Raw genomic sequence first — 25,354 nt, forward strand, 5'->3', positions numbered from 1 at the left:
GCTGTTATAGCAGCAAAGGGGGGGACCAATTCCATATTAATGCCCATGATTTTGGAACGAAATGTTCCACGAGCAGGTGTCCACACACTTTTGGTCATGTAGTTTATTACAAATATCCACATGCAAATATGTTATTGTTCTAATTGAAATATTGTATTGACACTTTCCCTTTCAGATAACGCATTTTCCTCAGTCCCCAGTCCGCATAAAATGTAAATAAGTATGCCATTCAAAATTGAAGCTCTAATGGTGCTTTCAAGACAACTGGGAACACAGACAAAAACTAGGTCAAATTTATTTTATTTTTTATTTAACTAGGCAAGTCAGTTAAGAACAAATTCTTATTTTCAGTGACGGCTTAGGAATAGTGGGTTAACTGCCTGTTCAGGGGCAGAACGACAGATTTGTACCTCTTCAGCTCGGGGATTTGAACGTGCAACCTTTCGGTTACTAGTCCAACGCTCTAACCACTAGGCTACCCTGCTGCTCCGGCACGTCACGTCAGTGATCTTCAGGTCGGAAAGTCGGAGCTATAGACAGATGGCTAAGTTTCCGACTTTCAATTCTGTGTTGACCGTTCAAAACGATTTTCCCAGTCGGAGCTAGTTTTTTCAGTTCCCCGTTGTCTTCAAAGTAGGCTACTAAAGTCGGAGATTTCCGAGTTTCCAGTTGTTTTGAAGGCGGCATTAGTTCCCAGTGATGAGGTAAGATTAATCACACCGGGCGCCCGGTTAGGCGTGTTTTCTATCGGTTGAAGGTTGATTGCATTCGATTTGGAATGGCTGCCTGCCGGGCGTGAGCCAGGTGCCCGCTTCAAAGCCACAGCAAAGTCATCTCAAAACTAAAGTGACGTATACGTGTAGTAATTACGTGTAGTAATTACTAGGATTCTGTGATTTCCCATGCAAAAGGGATTGCTTTTGATGAAAACGCTTTATTTGTACTTCCAATGAATAGTAGTTAGAAAAATCGAACATTTATTTTATCGAGAAAAAAAAAAGTGTGCTTCTGGACCATCCAAACGCCTTGTTGACAAAATGATCGAGCGGCGCAGATTACTGTTCGATTTGAGAAGGGCGCGCCTCCCTCCGCGCTTTTGTCTGATGACGTGACGGACTAGGTTCGGTGCCCCGCGGCTCGGCATAATCGAATACGCCCAGTGGGTCAGTAGTTTTCAACGCTGCAAAACACCGCCTTGAGAAATCTGATTGGTCTCTGTTAGCACATTGTAGTTTGTAATTGGCTTTCTAATAAACCAATCCAATCATCATCTCGCCACTGCGGTTTCGATATGTTCCTCAGACGGTTTCCTTGCCTTGAACGGAAGACATCTAGCGACAGTGGGATAGCTACAAGGGTTGAAACTGGTGACAGTCAACATTTATATAGCATATTTGTTTACGCAAGTCTTGTGGATGCAATTAAGTCATTATCCGGACTACTTGTTGACAAGCTAGAGTGGTAAGCAGTCGGAGCTTGGTTTGGGTAGTCGTACAAGTGTCAAGAAAATACATAGCTATTTAACGCTACCTATAAGAGAGTGGACAAGGGGGAACGAATGGACATTAAAGTCAACCTGCCTGGTTAACTAGCTACCTGTACTTGTTTCCAGTTAGCTGTTTTTCATCAACTGGCTTGTTCAGACGTTAACGACAACCCGTGACGTTACCAATAACCAGGTATGTATGTGATCCTCTTCGCCGTTTGCCAGTTTTTCAAAGCTTAACAATATTGCCGGTGTTTGTTAGTTTGCTAACTAATGTAAATTAGCTGCTAGCTACCTTTTCTTTGCTGAGCACTGCGTGACTGTTCACTTAAATGAGACCTACGATTTGTTTTCGCTAATCGATGCGACGCAATTCTGGCAAACACGATAGGGATTCAGAAATAAAATGTTCCACTGTTAACGTGAGTAGTTAACTAGTTACATGTATAGAGTAACGTTAGGCTAGCTAATGTTGTAGCTAGGCCTTTTGGGTATTGTAACGTTAGTCTCTAAAACAAACCCTCGTCGACGAGGTTATTTTTTGTGGTCCCCTAGAATCTGAATTGCTTTTATCGGAGGGGTCACCGCCAAGCTTGTCATCCAAGACAAGTGGTTATTTTCATGTTGGACAGTGCTCAACTTAATGTAGAGAAGTGGTTTCAGAATCGTCATAACTACATATCTTAACATCTGCGCATGATTCCTGTCCCCAGCCCCATCTTTAACGAAAATAGATTATGGAAACTAGACTGCCCCCCACCCATTTCTGACCTATAACCTGGATATTAAAACACACACCATAAAATTGTATTTGTCACGTGCTTTAACAGCAGGTTTAGATTAACAGTGAAATGCTTACTTATTGCCCATTCCGAGCAATGCAAAGTAAATAATAGAAAATAAAAACACAAGGAATAAATACACAGCAATGACAACTTGGCTGTATACACAGGGTACCAGTACAGTCGATGTTCAGTGGAACGAGGTAGTTGAGGTAGATATGTACATATAGGTAGGGATAAAGTGAATAGGCAACGGGATAGTGGGAGGCATACATTAAAATGAGCACTTGAGAACTGACTAAATGGACCAGTCAGTACTGGAGATTGAGAAACATACATTTCCTAGTCATTGTGAGAGGGAATACAAATGACACCAATATCTTTTAAAGCATGTGTTGTTCACAGAATACATTGAAAACACCTAGCCATTTCACCAGGGGGACATTTTGATAGGACATCATTGAAACAACAGGCAGTGCAGACAGATCATCACAAAGACGCTGACCAACAGGCTCTTATCAAACCAACTAAAAGTTATTTCTGAAAGCAAGCCTGGGACAGAGGAGGCATTGTTAAAGCTACTCTATGTACTCAGCGTAGCAAGAAACTTTGAGGCAGACAGAAGAAATGCTCATCAGTACTATAGCTGTCGAATGATCCCATGGCTAAGGAAGGCCATACACTATTGATTCTCTTCTGCATGTATGTAAAAGCAGCTTTGTTGAGGGCAAGCCTAGGGGAGTTCATGTGCATTTCCCACTTAACAAGACAGGGTGGATAGAGAGCTTTGAGAATCCCTGCACACCAGCCTAGTAGCCTAAACACTTGCGGTCGACTCTTCCCAGGGTTCGCCGAACCAAAAATACATGTTTATCCTCAACGTGTTTTAGATACAGGGTTTCTGTTTATCAGAGCGTTTAAGCAGAGGTGAAATCTGGTTATACGCTTTAAAATGTGTGACTCATGGTCGGTTGTCGGTCTGTTTGTGGAGTGAGTAATACATCAGTGGTCGAGACTCAGCTGTGTGTCTGAGCATACTTTCAAAATGGCCATCAATAACTGGGGTGTGCTGGTGCACTGGGCTGGATAAGAGACATGAGGTGTACAATTAACCTAACCACATGTAAACACACGTGCACCTTAAACCCTCTCATTTGTCCTCCGTCTTGGGGAGATCATGCAAGTGTTGGCTATTTTTAATGGCTATTTTTAGTAATAGTGAATGATGAGCAGTAAATGGTAATGATCCCCCCCCCCCCCCCTTGCCCCAGCAGGGTTTGAGGATGAACCACTTGTCTCTGAGTGAGCTGTGCTGCCTATTCTGCTGCCCTCCATGCCCCAGCAAGATCACCTCCAAGTTGGCCTTCCTGCCCCCGGAGCCCACCTACACCCTCTTGTGTGACGAGAGCGGCAGCCGCTGGACCCTGCACCTGTCTGAGCGCGCAGACTGGCAGTACTCGGCGCGTGAGAAGGACGCCATCGAGTGCTTCATGACGCGCACTTCACGCGGCAACCGCATCGCCTGCATGTTTGTGCGCTGCTCGCCCAGTGCCCGCTTCACGCTCCTCTTCTCGCACGGCAACGCCGTGGACCTGGGCCAGATGAGCAGCTTCTACATCGGCCTGGGCTCACGCATCAACTGCAACGTCTTCTCCTATGACTACTCTGGCTACGGGGCCAGCTCGGGGAAACCCTCGGAAAAGAACCTGTACGCCGACGTGGACGCCGCCTGGCACTCCCTCAGGACACGGTAAGTAAAGTGACCAGGGGGCGGAGGTGATGGTGGAGGAGTACCTGTCTGTGACGTTGTTGTTGTGTCCTACCAAGAGTTGTTGACTGTCTTTCCACCTTCAGCTCGCTCCATGGCTTATACGCCCTAGGTTGGAAAGCAAGGTGGGGACAGCTTTTCTTGTTCATTACATCGAATGATGATTGAAAATGTGTAGGCTATGGTGTCTCCTCTACCCGTTCGCCCCATAGGCAATGGTTTTCTGTTCACTGGTTCCTCTAAGCCATCCCTTTGGCCCTCCATTTATCCATCCCCATGAAACCTCTAGTCTCAACACTCTCTTCCGTCCTTTGTCCTCTATGACATCCCCTCTCCAGTCTGTTTTCTCTTGTCGACAGCTCTCGGTCCCAGGTGGGGTCCTATACTAACACACACAGCTTCCCTGTGTCTTCGCATGTGAGATGTTTAAGCTGGATATTTTGTTTGTGGCTTTGTATATGCACAGTTTTTTTGGGGGGTGGAATAAAAGTGAATCCAGATTTATTTCCTGCATCATGACGGCAAATCAAAGCAACAAACAAATGAGTTGGAGGAAAGATGGAACGTCCAAAGACACATGGAGAAAGACAGAGAAAAGAGTGACTCACACCGAGTGCCACTTAGGCCCAAATTGCCCAGCATAATGACATTGACTAGAATAAGTGGTCCTCCATATAATAGGCCTCCTTGGGGGGGGGGAGTCAGAGTCAAGTTAAACAGGAAAATATTATCATACAGAGACGAGTCTACATACAGCAGGTAATACTGTAGCTAGGGCTGAGAAACCTGTCTGATTGCTACTACTTTTACATTTCAGTATGATGTGAATATGAATTCATTATGAAAGTAAGGACATTTGAATGTATTATGATTGTGTTGAACTGGCAAAGTGGTGTTTCACCCAGGCACCTGTGGAATTGTTTTAAGATGGTCATACCATAGATCATTTAGCTATTTGATTTGGAATTTTAGGATCCTTCTGGGTATTATTTATGCTACAGACGTTATTGTGAGAAGATCAATTTTTGGGATGTCTCATGGTCTGACAAACACCGACGTAGCTCGGCCACCTTCCACCACAGATGCGGAAGGCCGACATAGGCGGATGCTTTGGATTGAGACGCAGCCCATGCAAAATACTAGCTTAAACTGACAATGTTTATTTATTTAAAAAAAAAAAGTTCTCATGTTACTTAGATTGACGTAAGTTCTAACTGTGGCTTTGGGTGGGCTGCCTGGATTCACATGGCTGCTCAATGCGAAGCTATCAGATGTGTTTGATTGTTTTCTGTCCAAATTCACTTCTACAGTGTATATAGAGTAGGACATTTTCAGGAGACCAGTATTGAACATTACATCACAATCTGATTCATGGCTCCAGTAATGTGACACAGATAAGCAGAGCGTTCTCTGGCATTGTGTAAGGCTAAACTGCACATTTCTAAAAAATAATTTAACTAGGCAAGTCAGTTAAGAACATTTTTATTTACAATGACGGCCTAGGAACAGTGGGTTGTTCAGGGGCAGAAGGACAGATTTTTACCTTGTCAGCTCGGGGATTTGATCTAGCAACCTTTTGGTTATTGGCCCAACGCTCTAACCACTAGGCTACCTGCCACATGAGTGAGGAGTATAGTCACTGAAGACTACAGTAGTTTGGACTCGTCTGCGGGACAGACGGCTCCTCTTTGCATTGCAAATTCTGTAACAGATCTTGTTAAGTTTGAAGAAGGTGGCATCAACAGTGAAAGCACTGGCGTCCCATCTACCAACGTGGGCTTCCATTGCTCAGGAGAGGAGAACCTCGAGACAGCACCACATGGGTGGTGGGGTTTGTAGTCCTTGTTGATTGACAATAGCCTAATTTCCACTATCAAGCCAGATGAGGCCATGCTACTTTTAATTTGGCCCAAGGCTTAGTATAGCCTAGCTCTGTGCCCGATTCGAGTGCTTCAAACCATGCACATTTTCAAATGGCCAGTGCTTTCTGTCTCCAATGTCAAATTGTTTTCCACCTCAAAATTATGCCAGGTTCTGCCCCACTACGCCACCCATCCACTGGTTATCCAAAGCTCCATGTCAGTAATTGCCAAACTGACTGACACCCTCATGGTAGAAGATGCCCCTAATGGCAGATACAAGATAAGCCCACCCCTCCCATAAGTCTTATTTGTAACCACACAGGGCAAAAAGACACAGACCTCAGATCAGCGCAATGGGGACCTTCCTTACCCTGTGGCCTCCATGCCACTGCCTGCCCCAAGTATACACGGGGCATGTGATATTGTTCTGTTCTACAGGGAGCCCTGGCCTCCTTTAAACTCACTGGAGTTCAGATAGTGGAGAAACTTGTGAATTATTTAGATGCAGATATGATAAAGATGACCATAGAATTAGGAATTAGAATACTCTCTGTTTTCAACGCCGATACCGATTATTGGAGGACCAAAAAAGCCTATTTTTTTTTATATATATTTTAAATATTTGTAGTAATGGCAATTACAACAATACTGAATGAACAATGAACACTTTAAAAAAAACTTAATATAATACATTTTATTTAGTCTCAAATAAATAATGAAACATGTTCAATTTGGTTTAATTAATGAAAAAACAGTGTTGGAGGAGAAAATAAAAGTGCAATATGTGCCATGTAAAAAAGCTAATGTTTAAGTTCCTTGCTCAGAACATGAAAATATATGAAAGCTGGTGGTTCCTTTTAACATGAGTCTTCAATATACCCAGTTAAGGATTTAGGTTGTAGTTATTATAGGAATTATGACGCATTGACTATTTCTCTCTCTACCATTTGTATTTCATATACCTTTGACTATTGGATGTTCTTAGGCAATATAGTATTGCCAGCCTGATCTCGGGAGTTGATAGGCTTGAAGTCATGAACAACGCTGTGTATCAAGCATTGCTAAGAGCTGCTGGCAAACGCACTAAAGTACTGTTTGAATGAATGCTTACGAGCCTGCTGCGGCCTACCACCGCTCAGTCAGACTGCTATATCAAATCATAGACTTAATTATAATAAATACGAGCCTTAGGCCATTAATATGGTCAAATCTGAAAACTATCATTTCGAAAACAAAACGTTTATTCTTTCAGTGAAATACGGAACCGTTTCGTATTTTATCTAACGGGTGGCAACCCGAAGTCTACATATTGCTGTTACATTGCACAACCTTCAATGTTATGTCATCATTATGTAAAATTCTGGCAAATGAATTACGGTTTTTGTTTGGAAGAAATTATCTTCACACAGTTCGCAACGAGCCAGGCTGCCAAAACTGCTGCAAATACCCTAACTCTGCTTGCAATGAATGCAAGAAGTGACACAATTTCTCTAGTTAATATTGCCTGCTAACATGAATTTCTTTTAACTAAATATGCAGGTTAAAAAATATATACTTGTGTATTGATTTTAAGAAAGGCATTGATGTTTATGGTTAGGTACATTGGTGCAACGATTGTACTTTTTTTCATGAATGCGCTTTTGTTAAATCATCACCCGTCTTACGAAGTTGAAGTAGGCTGTGATTCGACGATTAATTAAAAGGCTCTGCATTGATTATATGCAACACAGGACAAGCTAGTTAACCTAGTAATATCATCAACCGTGTTTTTTTTGTATTAGGTAAATTTTTAATGCTAGCTAGCAACTTACCTTGCAGCCACAAGGTCCTTTTGATGCTGCACTCGCGTAACAGGTGGTCAGCCTGCCACTCAGTCTCCCCGTGGATTGCAATATAATCGCCTTCCAAAAAATGCCGATTACCGATTTGTTATGAAAACTTGAAACCGGCCCTAATTAATCGTCCCACCTCTATACAAGACACCTGTCTGAGTGGACTGATCCATGGGGATCAGTCTAAAACGTGCTACTGCAATTATATATCTTGGTTACGTAAGAACACTGGCGCCACACTAAAAAAATGTATAATTTTGTTATAAAATAAATGTGCGTTGTCCCGAGTTGGTTAGTGGTCGCTGTCCACGGTTCTGAAACGCATCAGTGCGCTGTTGAATTGGCACCTTTTCCTAGACCATGTTGATATGTGCATAAAAACAAGTTAACTTCATATTAGTGTTGAGATCAATGCGGCGGAGGCAGCATTAGAATGAGGAGATGAAACAGCCCTTGCCTTATTGTCTAACAAAAGTAAGGAGAATGTCTGCAGTATTGAAGGTCCCCAAGAACACAGTGGAACACATTCTTAAATGGAAGAAGTTTGGAACCACCAAGACTCTTCCTAGAGCTTGCATCCCCGCCAAACTGCACAATCAGGGGAGAAGGGCCTTGGTCACGGAGGTGACCAAGAACTCGATGGTCACTCTGACAGAGCTCCAGAGTTCCTCTGTGGAGATGGGAGAAGCTTCCAGAAGGACAACCATTTCTGCACACCGAAGCCACTCTTCAGTAAGAAGGCGCATGACAGCCTGCATGGAGTTTGCCAAAAGGCACCTAAAGGACTCTCAGACCATGAGAAACAAGATTCTCTGGTCTGATGGAACCGAGATTGAACTCTTTGGCCAGAATGCCAAGCGTGAAGCATGGTGGTGGCAGCATTATGCTGTAGGGATGTTTTTCAGCGGCAGGGACTGGGAGACTAGTCAGGGTCAAAGGAAAGATGAACGGCGCAAAGTACAGAGATCCTTGATGATTAACCTTCTCCAGTCTCTATTGTGCCCTTTTCGGATGGGATTAGTTTTACTGGGGGAGGTCCAGTAATGTAATTATGAGCACACAAGACCACATCTGTAATTTTAGTCCCGTTCGAATCTGCCAGACAGTAAATATATATTTTTCTCCCCAATTTTGTGGTATCCAATTGTCCCATCGCGGCAACTCCCTTACGGACTTGGGAGAGGCGAAGGTCAAGAGCTGTGCGTCCAAGCCACACTGATTCTTGACAAAATGCCCGGAAACCAGCCACATCAATGTGTCAGAGGAAACACTGTACACCTGGCGACCGTGCCAGCATGCATGCGCCCGGCCCGCCACAGGAGTCGCTAGAGCGCAATGGGACAAGGACATCCCTGCCGGCCTAACCCGGACGATGCTGGGCCAATTGTGTGCCGCCCAGTGGGTCTCCCGGGTCACATCCGGCTGCGACAGAGCCTGGACTCGAACCAGGATCTCTAGTGACACAGCTAACACTGCAATGCCTTAGACCACTGTGCCACTCGAGAGGCCTGTCAGTAATTTCTACATGGCAGGAGAGTAACTATTCCAGCCAGAATAACCTACTGTTTTTTTTGTTTGTTTTTTGGCCTACTCCAAGGTCCTCTCAATACTAGTCCCGTGCAAATAGACATTCCTGTGTTGAGCGAAATGTTTGCGTTTGACACGTGTTTGCGCAAGAAAACAATAACTGATTCGATAAATTGAACTAAGTGCTGCGCATTAACTTAGGCTTCATGTAGGACATTCATATATGAACTTTCACATTGAATGCTTGTGTTTGTTTTGTGCGTATGAATTGAATCTTGCCAAATGCATCAGTAAAAAATCCTAAGCCTATTTAATTCAACCCTTGCTGTTAATATCTATTAAAGCAGAATACGACTGGCCTAAATGTTTGTAAATGATGATTTAACTTTCTCATCCATAGCCTTAAAACGCATCTCAATTGCATTCTTTAGTTCACATCTGAACTGATGATCACCAAAATATCCTAATGATTATGATCACACTTCCTCAATTCAAATATTATGGCGACAGTAAACCAAAGATGGTTTAGAAACTTGGGAACCAAGTTCAGTGTGGCCCTAACCCCTCAACATGTTAAAATAATGTATATTCATTCCTAGAATAAAAACCTCCAGGCTTCTGTCATAACTGTAAATTTATTGAACAAAAATAAGAATTACAGGGGGCAGTTTGGAGAAAAAAAATAAAACAATTCCCATCTGAATCGTCCTCTGGAATAAGACATTCTGGAGTAATAATTACATGACTAACGTTCTCTAGTATTACTAGTCCTGTGCGACTCGGCCTTTGGTCACGTGCATGTGATACATATGTGTCACGTGAAGCGAGCAATGGTTGAGGGAATAGGGAATGTTTTTCCTAAACAAATGAATGATTTTGGTACAGAGCTTTTCAGTCAAATGACTGTAATTATGTTGCAGTTTCAGGGATACGGACAGTGGGATGAACACTTTGCTGTTCTATGGTGGTCGCTGCAGCAGGGAGGAGGGAGACAACGGGTTCTAGTCAGTCGCTATTTTTAACACAGCACAGCAATTCTGAGCCCTGCACAATCAAATCAATTACTGGTCGTACTCCCTCTAGTAATTTGTCTTAATTATTTAATCAAACAGTGTGCTTAAAGCATCAGACATGCTCAATATATGGAAAAATACAAGTTGTATTTAAATGTAGACCAATCGATTGGTCGAAAGAGCAGACAACTCTCTTGGTCGACTAAGATCTTATTTAGTCGGGGACAGCCCTAATGTGTGTGCTGTATGTTTCTTTGTTCTGGTGCAGGGTGAGGTCGTCTTTCTTTTTACCTGAGTAGTCGGGTGACTGAGTCATGAGTCAGAAGGTGTGTCCCACACCGTCAGCAGACAGCTTTGCCGGTGTGTACACACACACTCTTTATTGTTGCATATTGTCCTCGGGTATAGGGCGTGCAGCCTGTATCCGTGTTATGGCATTGAGGCCCCATACCTGGGTGTGTCGGTAACACCATCTGCTCTCTTCACCACACAGAGAGAGGGAGACGATAGGGACGAAGTAGGCTGACATCCGGAATGGGATGGACAGAGGACAACCTGTTCAACGAACCATGTCCTAGATAAGACCACTTTATCGAAATTTCTTTCATAAGAAGGGTGTGATTGTATTGTGTACGCAAGTAGGATGGCATGTTCAGTGTGTAGTATACACAGTTTGTTTTTGAATTTGTTGACACCCGTTTGTGTGAGATTCTGGAACTGAAAGGGTTTTGTTTTCTCAGTGTGAGCCTGCTGTGGTTGGGAGAGCTGTCCACTCCTATAGAATAGTGCTGTATAATTTTCTTTTCACTTGGACTTGGAGGTGTTCCAGCAGTCAATCCTCCTAAGTCTAATATTGACTGGTAGCCTAGCAACAGATCTCCAGTGAGGTTTCAGACAGAATTTTATAGGATCTCTACTGAGACCCAATGCAACCCCGGCAACAACCTGTGCCCCAGGAAGTGAAAACGACAAACTTCCTAATCAATCATATTATTGATTGGAGACAACACGAAGGTCTCTTCTCCAGCATTACACACACACACACACACACACACGCCATAGGGCAACCCACACAATAAGTGGTTTTATTAACTCGTGGTTCGTAACGTAATTTGGTATGGGGCGACAATGCCCTGCACACAATGGCAGTAGTGTCCTCCGTCTGAGGGTAACCACTCATTCTTCAGTTCCGATTGACATGACTGGGAGCCAGTGGAGGCTGCTGAGGGGAGGGCGGCTCATAATGGCTGCAATGGAGTCAATGGAATGGTATCAAACATTCTATTGACATCATTCCAGACATTATTATGATCCATCATCTCAGCAGCCTCCACTGCTGGGAGCAGCTATTACTAATGTACAGTCGGGTACGTAGCATCAGGTCCTCTTAAGTGGAAAAATAGTACAGAACACAAAGTACACAAGACCGAATTTGCTTATTGCCTGACTGCTTCCTCCTCCTTGATCTCTCCTGTCAGTTCTGTTCTTCCCTTCTTCTTTCTTCCCTTACATTTGCTCGCTCGCTCGCTTAGCCTGCTTCCTCTCTCTTTCTCTAGTTTTCGCTCTCTCAATATTCTATTCAAAGGGGCTTTATTGGCATGGGAAACATGTTTGCGTTGCCAAAGCAAGTGAAATACACAAGTGAGAAGACACAAAGCAACATCAACAAATAACTTAGCAGTTAATATTGCACTACTTGGTTTCAAAATGTTAGATTTATCAACGTTAGATTTGTTTTCACATTCTTTGTGTCTCTGGGAAATATGTATCTCTAATGTGGTTACACATTTGGCAGGATGTTAGGAAGGGCAGATCAGTTTCCCCTTAATTATGCGGGCCCATAACATGTGTTCTCTCGAGCCAGGTGACTTTCTCAATAGCAAGGCTTTGCACAGTCTGTACATATTCAATAATTCTGGGTCAGTCACAGTGGTCAGGTATTCTGCCACTGTACTCTCTGTTTAGGTCCAGGTAGCATTCCAATTTGCTTTTTTTTGGGATGGTTATTTCTAGTGTCAAATAATTCTCTTTTTGATTTCTCATAATTTGGTTGGGTCTAATTGTGTTGCTGTCCTGGGGCTCTGTGGGGTCTATTTGTATTTGTGAACAGAGTGCCTCAGAACCAGCTGGCTGAGGAGACTCATCTCTAAGTTCATCCATCTCTCTCTGTAGGTGAGGACTTTGGTGGAATGTGTGTTGCTTCCTTTTAGGTGGATGTAGAATTTAACAGCTCTTTTCTGGATTTTGAGAACTACCAGATAGTCCTAATTCTGCTCTGCATGCATTGTTTTGTGTATATTTTTGCAGAATTCTGCATGCAGGTTCTCAATTGGTTGTTTTTTGTTATGGCTGTGACATTTTTGTTTGTTTAAAAAAATATATATATTGTCTCATCGCTACAACTCCCGTACGGGCTCGGGAGAGACGACGGTCGAAAGCCATGCGTCCCCCGAAACCCAACCCAACCAAGCCACACTGCTTCTTAACACAGCGCGCCTCCAACCCGGGAGCCAGCCGCACCAATGTGTCGGAGGAAACACCGTGCACCTACCTTGGATAGCGTGCACTGCGCCCGGCCCGCCACAGGAGTTGCTGGTGCGCGATGAGACAAGGATATCCCTACCGGCCAAACCCTCCCTAACCCGGACGATGCTAGGCCAATTGTGCGTCGCCCCACGGACCTCCTGGTCGCGGCCGGCTGCGACAGAGCCTGGGCGCGAACCCAGAGTCTCTGGTGGTACAGCTAGCGCTGCAGTGCCCTAGACCACTGCGCCACCCGGGAGGCCGTGGCTGTGACTTTTTAATTGAATAACGTGTAATTGACGGTTATGGATGAAGACGTTAATATGCAACAAGTTTTGGTTTATTTCATACCATTTACGTGCTCCATGTGAGCAATGACATGTCTTGTTTCTATGTCCTCTTAATGTTGACGGAACACGCACGCATGGAAGTACCTGGCCTGCTTCTCACAAATGTAGGGAAGTACCTAGCAAGGCTTCAGTCATTTTTCTATTATTATTATTTTTCCTTCACCTCACACAGTAAGTCAATGAAGCCCTTTTTTAAATGTTTTTTTTTTAATACATCCATTCAAATCATAGTTCCTCACAGTATTTGTAAAATCTTTCCAACGCACTCCCCCTCTAATCGGTGTCGCTGATAAATGGGCTTATGGCCATGTTTCTATGGAGGTGTTGTGTGTATTTGAATCATTGTCAATTTCATACTTCATACTATAGCATAACTGTCCCCTTCATCATTTCCTTGTCAGTTTCAGTATCTTATAGGTTTTCTGAAGGTAGGCTAAGGTAATCCTAGGTGTTTTTAATATGTTGTAAACCAAATATATAATTTTCCCCTTTAATTTTTTTTTTTTTTTTTTAGATTGTAAAAATATATCAACAAACAAGAGTAATAGTCACATGCATACAAACTATTTACATTGCCAGGAATCCTAAACAAACAAATCATGTTCATTAATAATACAAGTTTTAATTGCTTTTTTGTTTTTATTTTAGTTAAAGTAGTGCCATATTGTTTAAACTCATTTATAAAGTGAGCAAAGTTAGGTTTTGAATTAGATCATTTGCATTTGTGAATATGAAATTGACCTAGTATTAGCAGTTGAATTAAATATACTACATCTTTATCAGAATTTCTGAAATAAACCATTAAATAGTACAACCGGTCCTATTTTTTTTTTTGTAACAAAATTCTGTATGTCAATCCCAAAAATTATACTATAAATACAGGCAAAAAACAAATGCAAAATGGTCTCCTTCTCCATTCCACAGAAATCAGTTATATTCAGCTTGAATCTTTCCAAGACATGTTTCACAGGATAAATTCTATGTAACATTTTAAATGAAACTTTGTTACTGATACAATATTTGTTAGCAATTTTCCATGCTTTACCCCATTGTATATCACCATAGATATTTGACCAAAATAATCTTGAGGGAATTGTAGTATCACAATATTCCTAATCTGTTTATTAATACATTTTATATTTGTTAATATATTTTAATGTAAATCTATGTTACTTACATCAACCACAGAGGAATTTAAGAGATACAACCCCCCCCCCCCCCCCCCCCCTTCCCCCCTTGGAATCGCATCAAAAACAATTGCATATTCTTTTGGGGTTATTGGAATTTTAAACTTATCAAGAAATTCCCCATATGAGCATGGATATCCATCCTCATTCAGTAACTGACCAACCAAAATACTTTTATTCTCAAACCAGTTCTGAAAAAATACTTTATATGGAACAACAAAGATGATTTAAAAATAAAGTATCTGTGAAGGGAAAACATGTGTTTATACGCTAACATCCAAGCTAAAATTGCCTGTTTATGGAATTTGGCCAACTTTACTGGGATTTTTATCAACATCAATTACATTGAAGCAAAAATTCTAAACCACCAACAGAGTCAAATACTTAGGGAAGACATTCCAAATATTGTTCTGGTTCTTAACATACTTCAGAATCCAATTTATTTTAAAAGTATTATTTAGAGTATTGAAATCTAAAACCTCAAGACCTCCTTGTTCTTAGGTATTAGTGAGAATATATTTTCGTAGATAGAGGCTTGTTCCTCCAAATACGATTATAATATTATGTAAGTCCTATGTAAGTCCTAGGGGGTAAGGGGGTAAGTCGAGTGATAACGAGACATAAACCGATCTGGATAACCCTTCAGCTTTGGATAATAAAACTCGACCATCAACCAGAGGTTCAATTTCTTCTTTGTTTTCTCAATAATGGGGTTAAAGTTCAATTCACTCCTTTGTTTTTCATCCTTGCACATAACAATTCCAAGATAAGTTACCTTATCTTTAATTGGGATACCATATACTTCCTGTAAAACACAATCCTTGAGTGGAAATAAGACTGACTTATTGATATTAATGTTCAAACCTGAAACTAAGGAAAAGTCTTCAATACAGGGAACTGCTTTAGAAACCTCATTCCTGTCTCTTAAAAATATGGTGGTATCATCAGCCAGTTGACATAGTTTAAATTCATTGCCAAGTGCTGAAACACCTTAAATTCCCTTTCTTGATTTGAAGAGCCATAATTTGAGTAACCAATAAACATGGACTAATTGGGCAGCCCTGCCTAATGCCACGGCCAATATCAAATCTTTGGGATGTTCCGTGAGCTGATTTTACAGAGCTAGTACAACCACTATATAAAGTTTGGACTGCTTTCAAAAAAGTCACCAAACCCCCAAAAACATATTGCTTTTGTAACAGGGTTATATTGGTGATTCCCCTTGCCACTTTATTGTTAAGCCAATGGGTTTGGGTTTTGTCTTGCCTTCACCTACTCAACATGACATCTAATTGGTTGGTTTGCGTAGCTTGCATACGAGGGAGGATGTTTCAGTTAGTATCGTCCCAGTGAACAAGCACCAAACCAGCGGTAAGTTGTTGGTTGCAAAGCACTGTACGTCAAAAGTGATTTTTATACTCCCAAGTGATGATTTACATGTACAATTTATATGGTGAATATTTGTTATGCATTTTGTTGTAGAGAATTCCAGCTAATACTAGCTAGCAACTTACTGTGTCTGGTGGGGGGGTTCGTATACTTTGTACAGTGCGTGAGTGCAGAGTTGGATGGTGAGCCGTGCATTGCATGACGTGCTGTTTCTATCAGAATAAAGCTCCATGACTGGTGCTACAAGTTGGGAGTTTGTGTCGATGATTGATTGTACACAACGCAAGAAGAGTACTGTTACACTTTGAACATAAACTCATGTTCTACAGTGTCAAAAGCTTTGTAAAAATCAACAAATGTAAGAAAACTATCACGGATGAGGTCATTATAGTCAATCATATCTAAGATCAACCTGATATTACTAATGTGTCGACCATGCATAAAACCAGATTGTTCTTCATCAATTATATGATGCAAGCCTTGTTTCAACCTCTTAGCAAATACAAGGGCAAATAATTTTCCATCATTATTCAACAGGCTAATGGGTCTTCAGTTGTCTATATAAAGAGGATCCTTATTAGGTTTGGGAATCAAAGTAATTACACCTTGCTTTAAGGAAGCCTGTAACTCCCCTTTTTCTATTGATTCTTGAAACACAGCAAGAATGAAAGGAATCAATTTATCATTGAATGCTTTATAAAACTTGCCTATTAAACCACTTCCAGGGGACCTATTGTCCTTAATGCTTTTAATACGGTCTTTTATCTCAATTTCAGATAACCCATCACAAAAATCCCTGAAATCATTATTTATTTATCTTAGCAATGTTTGCTACATTATCTAAGAAAATATACCTAGGATAGGATAAAGTAATCCTTCTAACCCCCCCCCCCCTTAAAAGAGTTAGATGCACTATTGTAAAGTGGTTGTTCCACTGGATATCATAAGGTGAATGCACCAATTTGTAAGTCGCTCTGGATAAGAGCGTCTGCTAAATGACTTAAATGTAAATGTAAAATACCCATATTGGATGTTGGCTGGGCTGATGTATAAAGATTCTGATAAAACTGGGCAACATGCTGAGATTTCTTTTGGATTTTCATTTGGAGTATTATTAATAATACATTTACATAAGTCTTTTCGCTTGCACTTTTTTCTAAATTAAATAAATATTTTGTGTTTTTCTCTCCCTCTTCCATCCATTTTCGTCTTGATCTTACAAACGCTCCCCGGGCCTTTACCTCGTAGATACAGTCTAACTGCATTTGCAATGATAGCTCCAGTAATTCGTGATTAGTTAGCTCAGTTTTCCTCAGCATTGAAATAAATCGATTTCTTCAGATTAACGATACTGATAGTGTTCTTTTTCACCAAATCCATGTCATCTGCGCCTTCTTTGATTTTAGCCGTGAGGATGCGGACGATGTTGTCCGGTAGCTGGCTCATTGATGGTTCACTTCTCAGCTTCTTTGGAAGTTGCTCCTTAGTTGGGGTATTCGGGTATGAATCACATTCACCCCCTTTTTTTACACTGCAAGCATATGCGTGCGTTTCAACAATGCCTCTTCTCTCCTTGGAAGTTTCAACATCCATTATCTCAGCAACAGTTTGGTCATGTCCTGATTCCATGCTACTAGCTATGAAGACGTTAGCAGGCTAACTTAACTACACACGCAGAATTTTTTTCGATAGTTAGCTTGTTCGTTGGAAATCGTAAAATATATTTAAATGGTTTGATTAATTACAAAATGATTCAAAATAGCTACATTGTATTGTTAGATACCATTTTTTGTGAAAAAACAAATTGCAACTGCAGCCTAAAACTATAAACTTTGTGAGAGAACCCTCATTGTTCCTCAGCTAGAAATGTTACACCCTCTCATGTCGCCATCTTGAGCCGAACCCCAGAAAAGCAAATATTTATGACACACTGTTGGCTTTGATGCATGCTTTTAAGTGGGTTTGTGTGAGTATGCTGATTTCTCTCTCTAGGTCTATATGTCCATCCAGAAGGTTTCCTAAAGTAGCCTGTTTGGACTCTTTTAACGCTCCTGTCATGATTTTTTTATCTTTATAAAAGGCCTATTTTCAGTAGCTTAGGCTACATTATTTCTCTCATTACAGCGTACTCCTTGCAAATATTTTGGGAAACGTGGGACAAAACCTATCAGACTTCGTTTGAATGGTTTTGTGTCAATAGGATCTGTATTGAATTTTTTTTTATATGCAGAAAAGCCAACTGACAAGGTAGGCATATCTTTATTTTGACTCCGTTAATGTTGTCAATACAAAAATGTGACGTATCCCCCTCCAACCTGACATTTATTAATTTGTTGATTTAATATTCATGTAATAACCTGAATAATAATGAAATACCATGATAAGAACGAAGTGTAATGGCTTGTTTCAAATGGGTTTTTATTAAGAATCATATCCATGTTAACAAGTTTATGAACAGAATTGTAACACCCCGTACATTATTCTGGCCATTTACGTTAACCTCAAATTCCAAGACTGCCACAGTCCTAGTGTTTGTCCCATTTTGTTGTTGTGAATTCTTGGTTTGTGAGTGCACCCGGGTTCTATAATTGATTGAAGTTTTCTGGGGGGGCCAAATCCTTTTTGGGATGTTGCGTTTTATGTTCCTTTTGACGGCATAGGTAGAAGGCCCTTCTTGCCTTGTCGTTCACAGCCTTGTGGAAGTCACCTGTGGTGTTACAGTTTAGGCCGAGGTCGGTGTAGTTCTTGTGGGATCTAGGGCAACGGTGTCTTGATATATAATTTGTTTTTCTTCTCTCTCGCTCTCCCCCCCTCTCGCAGATTGCATTATTTTCATGAAATACAATTTGATGGCTTTCCCATTAAAATTCTATTCAGTATTTTGGGACAAAGTAGACCCCTGTTTACACACATGACAACACACATCACTCAATTCAGTAGTTTCATGTATAAAAATGTTCAGTTATATGAAAATCTGGAGTCCCTTTCTCATTAGAGGCCCATAAATTGAATACATTCTGACAATAAAATGATAGCAAAGGTTATAAGTAATAGAATGGCAAAAGTTTCACCAGACTTGATACATCGCAAACAGGGTTTATTAAAAAGAGATCCTTAAATACACAAACATGTTTCAGTTTAATACAATACGCCCCCCAAAAATAAGATATAGATTGATCAATAATGGCTATTGATGCAGAAAATACTTTTGACCGTCTTGAATGGCCTTTTCTGTTCAAAACTTAAAATTTTCCATCTGAAATAATCCATTTTGATTATAAAAATATTGTATAAATGTCCTAAAGCACAAACAATACATTATCTGATGATGAAATTGATTTAAAGGGGCACAATACGGGAATGTCCACCCTCCTGTTTGCACTGGCAATTGAACCGCTTGCAGAAAGAATTACAGGACCCAAAACGGGTATTGGTAACCATGAATATAAACTTAACTTATTTGGAGATCTTCTGACCAGTATTGAAAGTTCAATGCCCCCTTTGCTTAACAATATTGTCAGAATACTCAAATCACAGGATATAAAATTAACATGGAAAAAAACTGTGGCAATAAGGAAAAATTACTCGCAATCCTTTTTAAGTGTACCACAAAAAATATAAAATATTTAGGATGCTTAAGTGACAAATATATAAAGAACTTTATTTCCATTCTCAACAATATGAAAGCAGATCTATTTAAATGGAATGATCTTCCCATAAATCTTACAGGCAGAATAAGCCTCTTAGAATGGCACATTTTCGGTAATACCAATTACCCCACCGAAGGCATTCTTTAAAAACGTATACTCGGTCATAACCGGTATTTATAGAAATTCATTAGGAAGATGTAAAATATTATCTTTTTAAAAATTAAGTCTGAGGGTGGTTTTAACCTTCCAGACTTGGAATTGTCAACTCACTACCCAAGGCTTTTACTTGTGACATAGTTAAATGCACTAAAGTGGAACAGTGGTACATATTGAAGATGCACATGCTCAATTCCAGAATCTTTTTGTCTATTTTCAAAAGCTAAGAACATGAACTACTTCATAGTTAAGAACACTATAACAATATATAGAACACAACCTGTATGTGACCCGTTTCAAGAAGCTAGGCTTATGTCGCACAGCACTACTTCACAGTGCCAACCGTCATGTCTGGAGGAAACATGGCAGGGACAGGGAGACTAGTCAGGATCGAGGGAAAGATGAACGGAGCAAAGTACAGAGATCCTTGATGACAACCTGCTCCAGAACGCTCAGGACCTCAGACTGGGGCGAAGGTTCACCTCCCAACCAGACAACAACCCTAAGCACACAGCCAAGATAACGCAAGAGTGGCTTCGGGACTAGTCTCGCAATGTCCTTGAGTGGCATAGCCAGAGCCTGCACTTGAACCCGATCGAACATCTCTGGAGAGACCTGAAAATAGCTGTGCAGCAATGCTGCCCATCCAACCTGACAGAGCTTGAGAGAATCTGCAGAGAAGAATGGGAGAAACTCCACAAATACAGGTGTGCCAAGCTTGTAGTGTCATACCCAAGAAGACTCAAGGCTGTAATCACTGAATACTTGTGTAAATGTTTGGTTTGTCATTCAAATGAAATAAAATTGTATTTGTGTGGACCTTACTGTGAAATGGGGTATTGTGTGTAGATTGAAAGGGGGGGAACAAGCCATTTAAAATATGCTATAATATAACAATGTGGGACAATTCGGGTCTCAATACTTTCCGAATGCACTGTATAATAGGCACCAAACGGATGAAAACAGACAAATAGGGAGGGACTACCTGGACTTTTCAAAGACGTCCCTCTTCAATGAACATAATTCTCTCCCTCTGTATTGGTGGTGTCACTGTAGTCAATCAATAACATCTATTTATTAAGCCCTTTTTACATCCGCTGCTGTCACAAAGTGCTATACAGAAACGCAGCCTAAAACCCCAAACAACAAGCAACGCAGATATAGAAGCATGGTGATTAGGAAACTCCCTAGAAAGGCAGGAACCTAGGAAGAAACCTGGAGGAATCAGGCTCTGAGGCCGGCTGGAGATGCAGCGGGATCGCACAGTAGATTCCATGTACATGTGTAGTGACTAGGGCTGTCCCTGACAAGAAAAAAATCATATTGGTTGACAGGAAATAATCTGCTATTTTGAGGTGAAAACATTACTTTGAGAAGCTCTACAGGTTATTAGTGGTGGTGTGTTATGCCAATCAGAAACACTATCAGATCCTCAACTGGGCAATTTTATATGCCTACGTTTGCGTGCAGGCAAGGTAGCGGAGGGCTCCAAACAAAAGACAATGTCGACTAATTGGGGTCAGCCCTAGTAGTGACACTAGTAGAAGTTGTGGCGTAGAGTTCCACCCTAGACAATACGAGGTGGGGGTGACCGAGCGAAATGAACTATTGCATTATAGTTTGGATTGGTCTCGGCTCAGGGAATACATTGGGGTGTTAGAGCTTGCGTAACCATGGAGCATGCTCAGTGAGGTGAAGTGAGTTCATGCTGAAATTGGTCCTTTTTGGCCTGGCAGAACACACACGTTCATATCACCTGACCTGTTACAGCCCTGACTTTATTGTATATCAGATGTTTTAGATTAATTTATAATCAACAGCGTGTTTTGACAACCTCTTGCTATTTTATGCTTTGGCCAGCCTTTTATAGCCTGGCAGTAAAACCAGTAACTAGATTAAATGTATCTGATATAGGCTAAAGATAAAATCCAGGCCTAACGTTTGAGGTACTGCTGCTCAAAACAGTTGCATGTAAAGAACAGGCTGAAGTTTTAAATTCATCACCCACATCTGAGTATTTTGGTTCTTTTATATAGGTTAATTCCTATGGGACCTCAAATGGGGAAACTCCTACATAGTCCATTGGATGGCTTTGACCTCCTGTGAACCTCCGCCCCATCACGTGCCTGTGCTTTCACGCTCCAACCAGTTGGATGACCTACTCTGGGGTCAATGTTCACAGCCTGGCCTGGCTGGATTTCACTGGCAAGTCGCTGGGGGCAGAGGATGTCTGAAGCGTCAATACAAAAGCTTTGTGTTCATCATGCACCAAATGGGAAGATACTCTTTTTCATTTCAGTTGCAAAACATTTTCTGTTACATGTCCAAATGGACACACCCATGCTCTGTTTTTGTGGAGCTTCTTTGACTCCCCTTTCTAAAGAGAAATGTTTTGAAAACCTACTAGTTGCATGTTAATGATTTCATTTGAATAATCAGAAAATGAGGTTGTTCCATTGGCAACAACAATCCGCTCTTTCATGATAATTATTTTTCTTATAGGGAATAGTGGATTACATTTTGTAATTTAGTAGACACTCTTATCCAGAGTGACTTACAATTAGTTAATTCATCTTTAAGATGGCTAGGTGAGACAATACCACAATCGCATCAAGTACATTTTCCTATTTCTTAGCAAAGTCAGTTAAGACACTCTTCATATATTGATTAAAAAAATAGAGGTGCTGTTGTACCGTACATGCTGGGTTAGGTAGAACTGATGTTTGTTCTCAGTCCTGCAGCAGTTTAGAGCCAGGATCATCAGCTGACTGGCTGTGTTGGTCACATTCTCCATAATCAGCTAAGGAATTCTGTCTCTCGCTTATGCCGTTTAGCAGACACTTTTATCCAAAGTGACGTTGAGATCTCTGTACCTCTTATTATTTCTCTGTATTTAATATTTCTTTGGTCTTATTGACATGTCAATGGTCCCACACCTATCCTTGACTTCCACCCTTCTCCTGACCAATTGACTTCTGACCTGAGTAGTGACTAAATCATGTCAATGGAGACTGACTAACTGTGACTACATTATCATCTTGACTAGGCCTACATTATCATATATTAGGTTATTTACCACCTTGATGCTGATAATGTTTAACCTGAGGGTGTTCTGTGTCTCCCCTCAGGTACGGTATTAGGCCAGAGAACGTGATCGTGTATGGTCAGAGTATCGGTACAGTCCCGTCCGTGGACCTGGCGGCACGCTATGAGAGTGCCGCGGTCGTACTGCATTCCCCCCTCACCTCTGGCATGAGAGTGGCCTTCCCAGACACCAAGAAAACCTACTGCTTTGATGCCTTTCCCAAGTGAGAGTCACACACACAGATCATAAAAGCAGTCATGTTTGAGTCACTCTGGACTCAATAGCCCCATCTGGTGGTCCTTGGTTGCAACCAGGTTATGGAGAATTGCACTGTTGACAAGGCTAAAAGGGGAAGCTGCCTGCTGTTGAAATGACCCCATTGGGATATTTTAAATCCTATTCATGTCATCTGTTTCAGCATTGGGGGAAATTATACTTGCCTAACTGTTCCCTTCCTCTTTTGTGTGTGTGTGTGTCTGTCCTCGCCTTGCCTCCCAAAGTATTGACAAGATCTCCAAGGTGACGTCTCCGGTGCTGGTGATCCACGGGACGGAAGACGAGGTGATCGACTTCTCCCATGGCCTGGCGCTGTACGAGCGCTGCCAGAGGCCCGTGGAGCCCCTGTGGGTGGAAGGTGCCGGCCACAACGACGTCGAGCTCTATGGACAGTACCTGGAGCGCTTGAAACAGTTTGTGGCCCACGAGCTCGTCAACTTGTCAACTTGAATTCGACCCTTAGTCACCCACCTACTGCAACTGTGAACATTTTGAAATACCCAGCCTTTTAAAAAAAAATCATTTTTCTTTTTTTGTATATTTTAGTTTATAATTTGAAACAGCGTGGGGATGAGAGACGGAGGGGATGATGGACGGATATAATAACATGCCATTTAGCAGACGCTTTTATCCATAGCGACTTAGTCATGGGTGCATATAATTTACATATGGGTGGTCCAGGAATCCAACCCCTTGGAAAGTGCCCTTTACCAACTGAGCTACAGTGGAACACTTGAGTGTACTCAAGGATTGTGTGTTTTGAGCACAGAAGAGCAGTTGGATTCTGTGTGCTTGTCACATTTTTTTGCTGCACTTCAGAAGAATGCGGCTCTGGTCCAATGTATGGACATCTGACGCACACACCTCCTGAGCATATCTAAGCGGTTTCTGTGGAGCAGCTATGCTGGATGGAAGACTGGACCGCCATTCAACTAAGTCTGTCTTGACTAAGCCAAGTCTACTACAATGTGGTCAACATGGATGTTTTGTTTATTTTTATATATAGGTGCATATATATATATATATATATTTGCACCTATCACATGTTACGTAGAATTGTACAAGATAAAACTCTGACATTTTAAAATGGCAGTGCCAGTGTTGCCAACTGTTCAGCATATTGAAGAACAAAACACGGGATACGGACAGTATCCTAGAAACCTCTGAAATTGTATAAGCTATACAAAGCTTTTTGTTTCATCTATTCTTTCAGTAAAGCTGCTACGACTCAATTTTTATATCGTAAAACAAATAAAGCTCTATCATTTCAGAGGAATAGCATTTCTAGATATTGATTTTGTATAAACTGCCTGCACACCTGGTAGTTCTTGTTACATAGTTTAAGACTCATGCCACTGATGCCATAAAGCTTTGAAAAATAAGTGAAATGCGTGATGGTAAATTGCTTTGAAGACAGCTTGGTTTTGCAGAGACAACTGGACTCCTGCGCACTTTTTGTTGAACCCTTATCTGACAGAATACATGTTTTTTTTTTCTTTCTGAGAAACCCTAATGCAGAATAAGGTTAAACATTTGCCAATCACGTACTTTATTGTATTAGACACTAAGTGGAAGTGGATTTTGTTATAAAGTGCTACTGCATGCCATGATAGGCTAGTGTTTTCTTATCCTTTTAGCTGGCTAAATTCTGGCTAGCTCAAGGCCATGGATGCTACCCATAACCTCTAGTTTTGATTGGTACTATCTGATGAACTGAAATGTTAGGATTGGTTGTTGCTGTTAGATAATGTGTCATTGAACTCTACTGGGGTCTTTTCTGTACTTAAATGTAATGCTTTCATCCGTTTTCACTTTATAAATAGTTTGTACTGGACAAGCCTCTAAATTCTAGTTGTAAGTACTACTGTAACTTGAATATGATCTGGCATCCATCTGTGGTGAGCATTTTTTTTTATTATTCCGATGACCGTTGAAAATCTGGTCACCCAGACGATGTGATTTCTGTTTTTTTTTTCAAGACGCTGCATTACTGAAGGAAATTATGTAACATGGTCTTGATTAGTGATAATAAAATGGATATAAACAATTTAAAGTAAGTATTTGAAGAATGAAAACACCTTCGCTGAATGGGTTGGATTGTATGTTGTAGACACTGAAAGCACTAGCTGACTAGACACTCACAAGATGATAGTGCCTTCAGAAAGTATTAACCCTGACTTATTCCACATTTTGTTACAGCCTCAATTCAAAATGGATTTTTCTCGCCCATCTACACCCAGTACTCCATATTGACAAAGTGAAAACATGTTTGTTTAGACATTTTTGCAAATTGATTGAAACTGAGATCAGCATTTAATTTAAGTACTGACACCCCTGAGTCAATACTTTGTAGTAGCACCTTTCCCTGTGATTACAGCTTTGAGTCCTCTAGGGTATATCTGTATCAGATTTACACATCTGGATTTGGGGATTTTCTCCTGTTCTTCCCTGCAGGTTTTTTTCATTTT

General features: G+C 41.1%; 1 protein-coding gene across 2 annotated transcripts; it reads left to right on the forward strand.

Moving 5' to 3' along the window:
* The first annotated feature begins 1,065 nt into the window (after nt 1-1,065).
* abhd17b (abhydrolase domain containing 17B, depalmitoylase) lies at nt 1,066-24,939 on the forward strand. Of its 2 annotated transcripts, none has more exons than XM_039013267.1 (5): nt 1,066-1,461; nt 1,613-1,679; nt 3,540-4,018; nt 22,654-22,833; nt 23,111-24,939. In XM_039013267.1, exons 3-5 carry the CDS (start codon nt 3,552-3,554, stop codon nt 23,334-23,336), a joined length of 873 nt encoding a protein of 290 aa, XP_038869195.1. In that variant the 5' UTR covers nt 1,066-1,461; nt 1,613-1,679; nt 3,540-3,551; the 3' UTR covers nt 23,337-24,939. The 2 variants fall into 2 exon arrangements, with proteins under 2 accessions (XP_038869195.1, XP_038869194.1); XM_039013266.1 differs by having other exon boundaries at nt 1,069-1,461; nt 3,543-4,018.
* Nucleotides 24,940-25,354: the final 415 nt, after the last annotated feature.

Source organism: Salvelinus namaycush, chromosome 18 (assembly GCF_016432855.1).
Source record: "Salvelinus namaycush isolate Seneca chromosome 18, SaNama_1.0, whole genome shotgun sequence".
Classification (NCBI taxonomy): domain Eukaryota; kingdom Metazoa; phylum Chordata; class Actinopteri; order Salmoniformes; family Salmonidae; genus Salvelinus; species Salvelinus namaycush.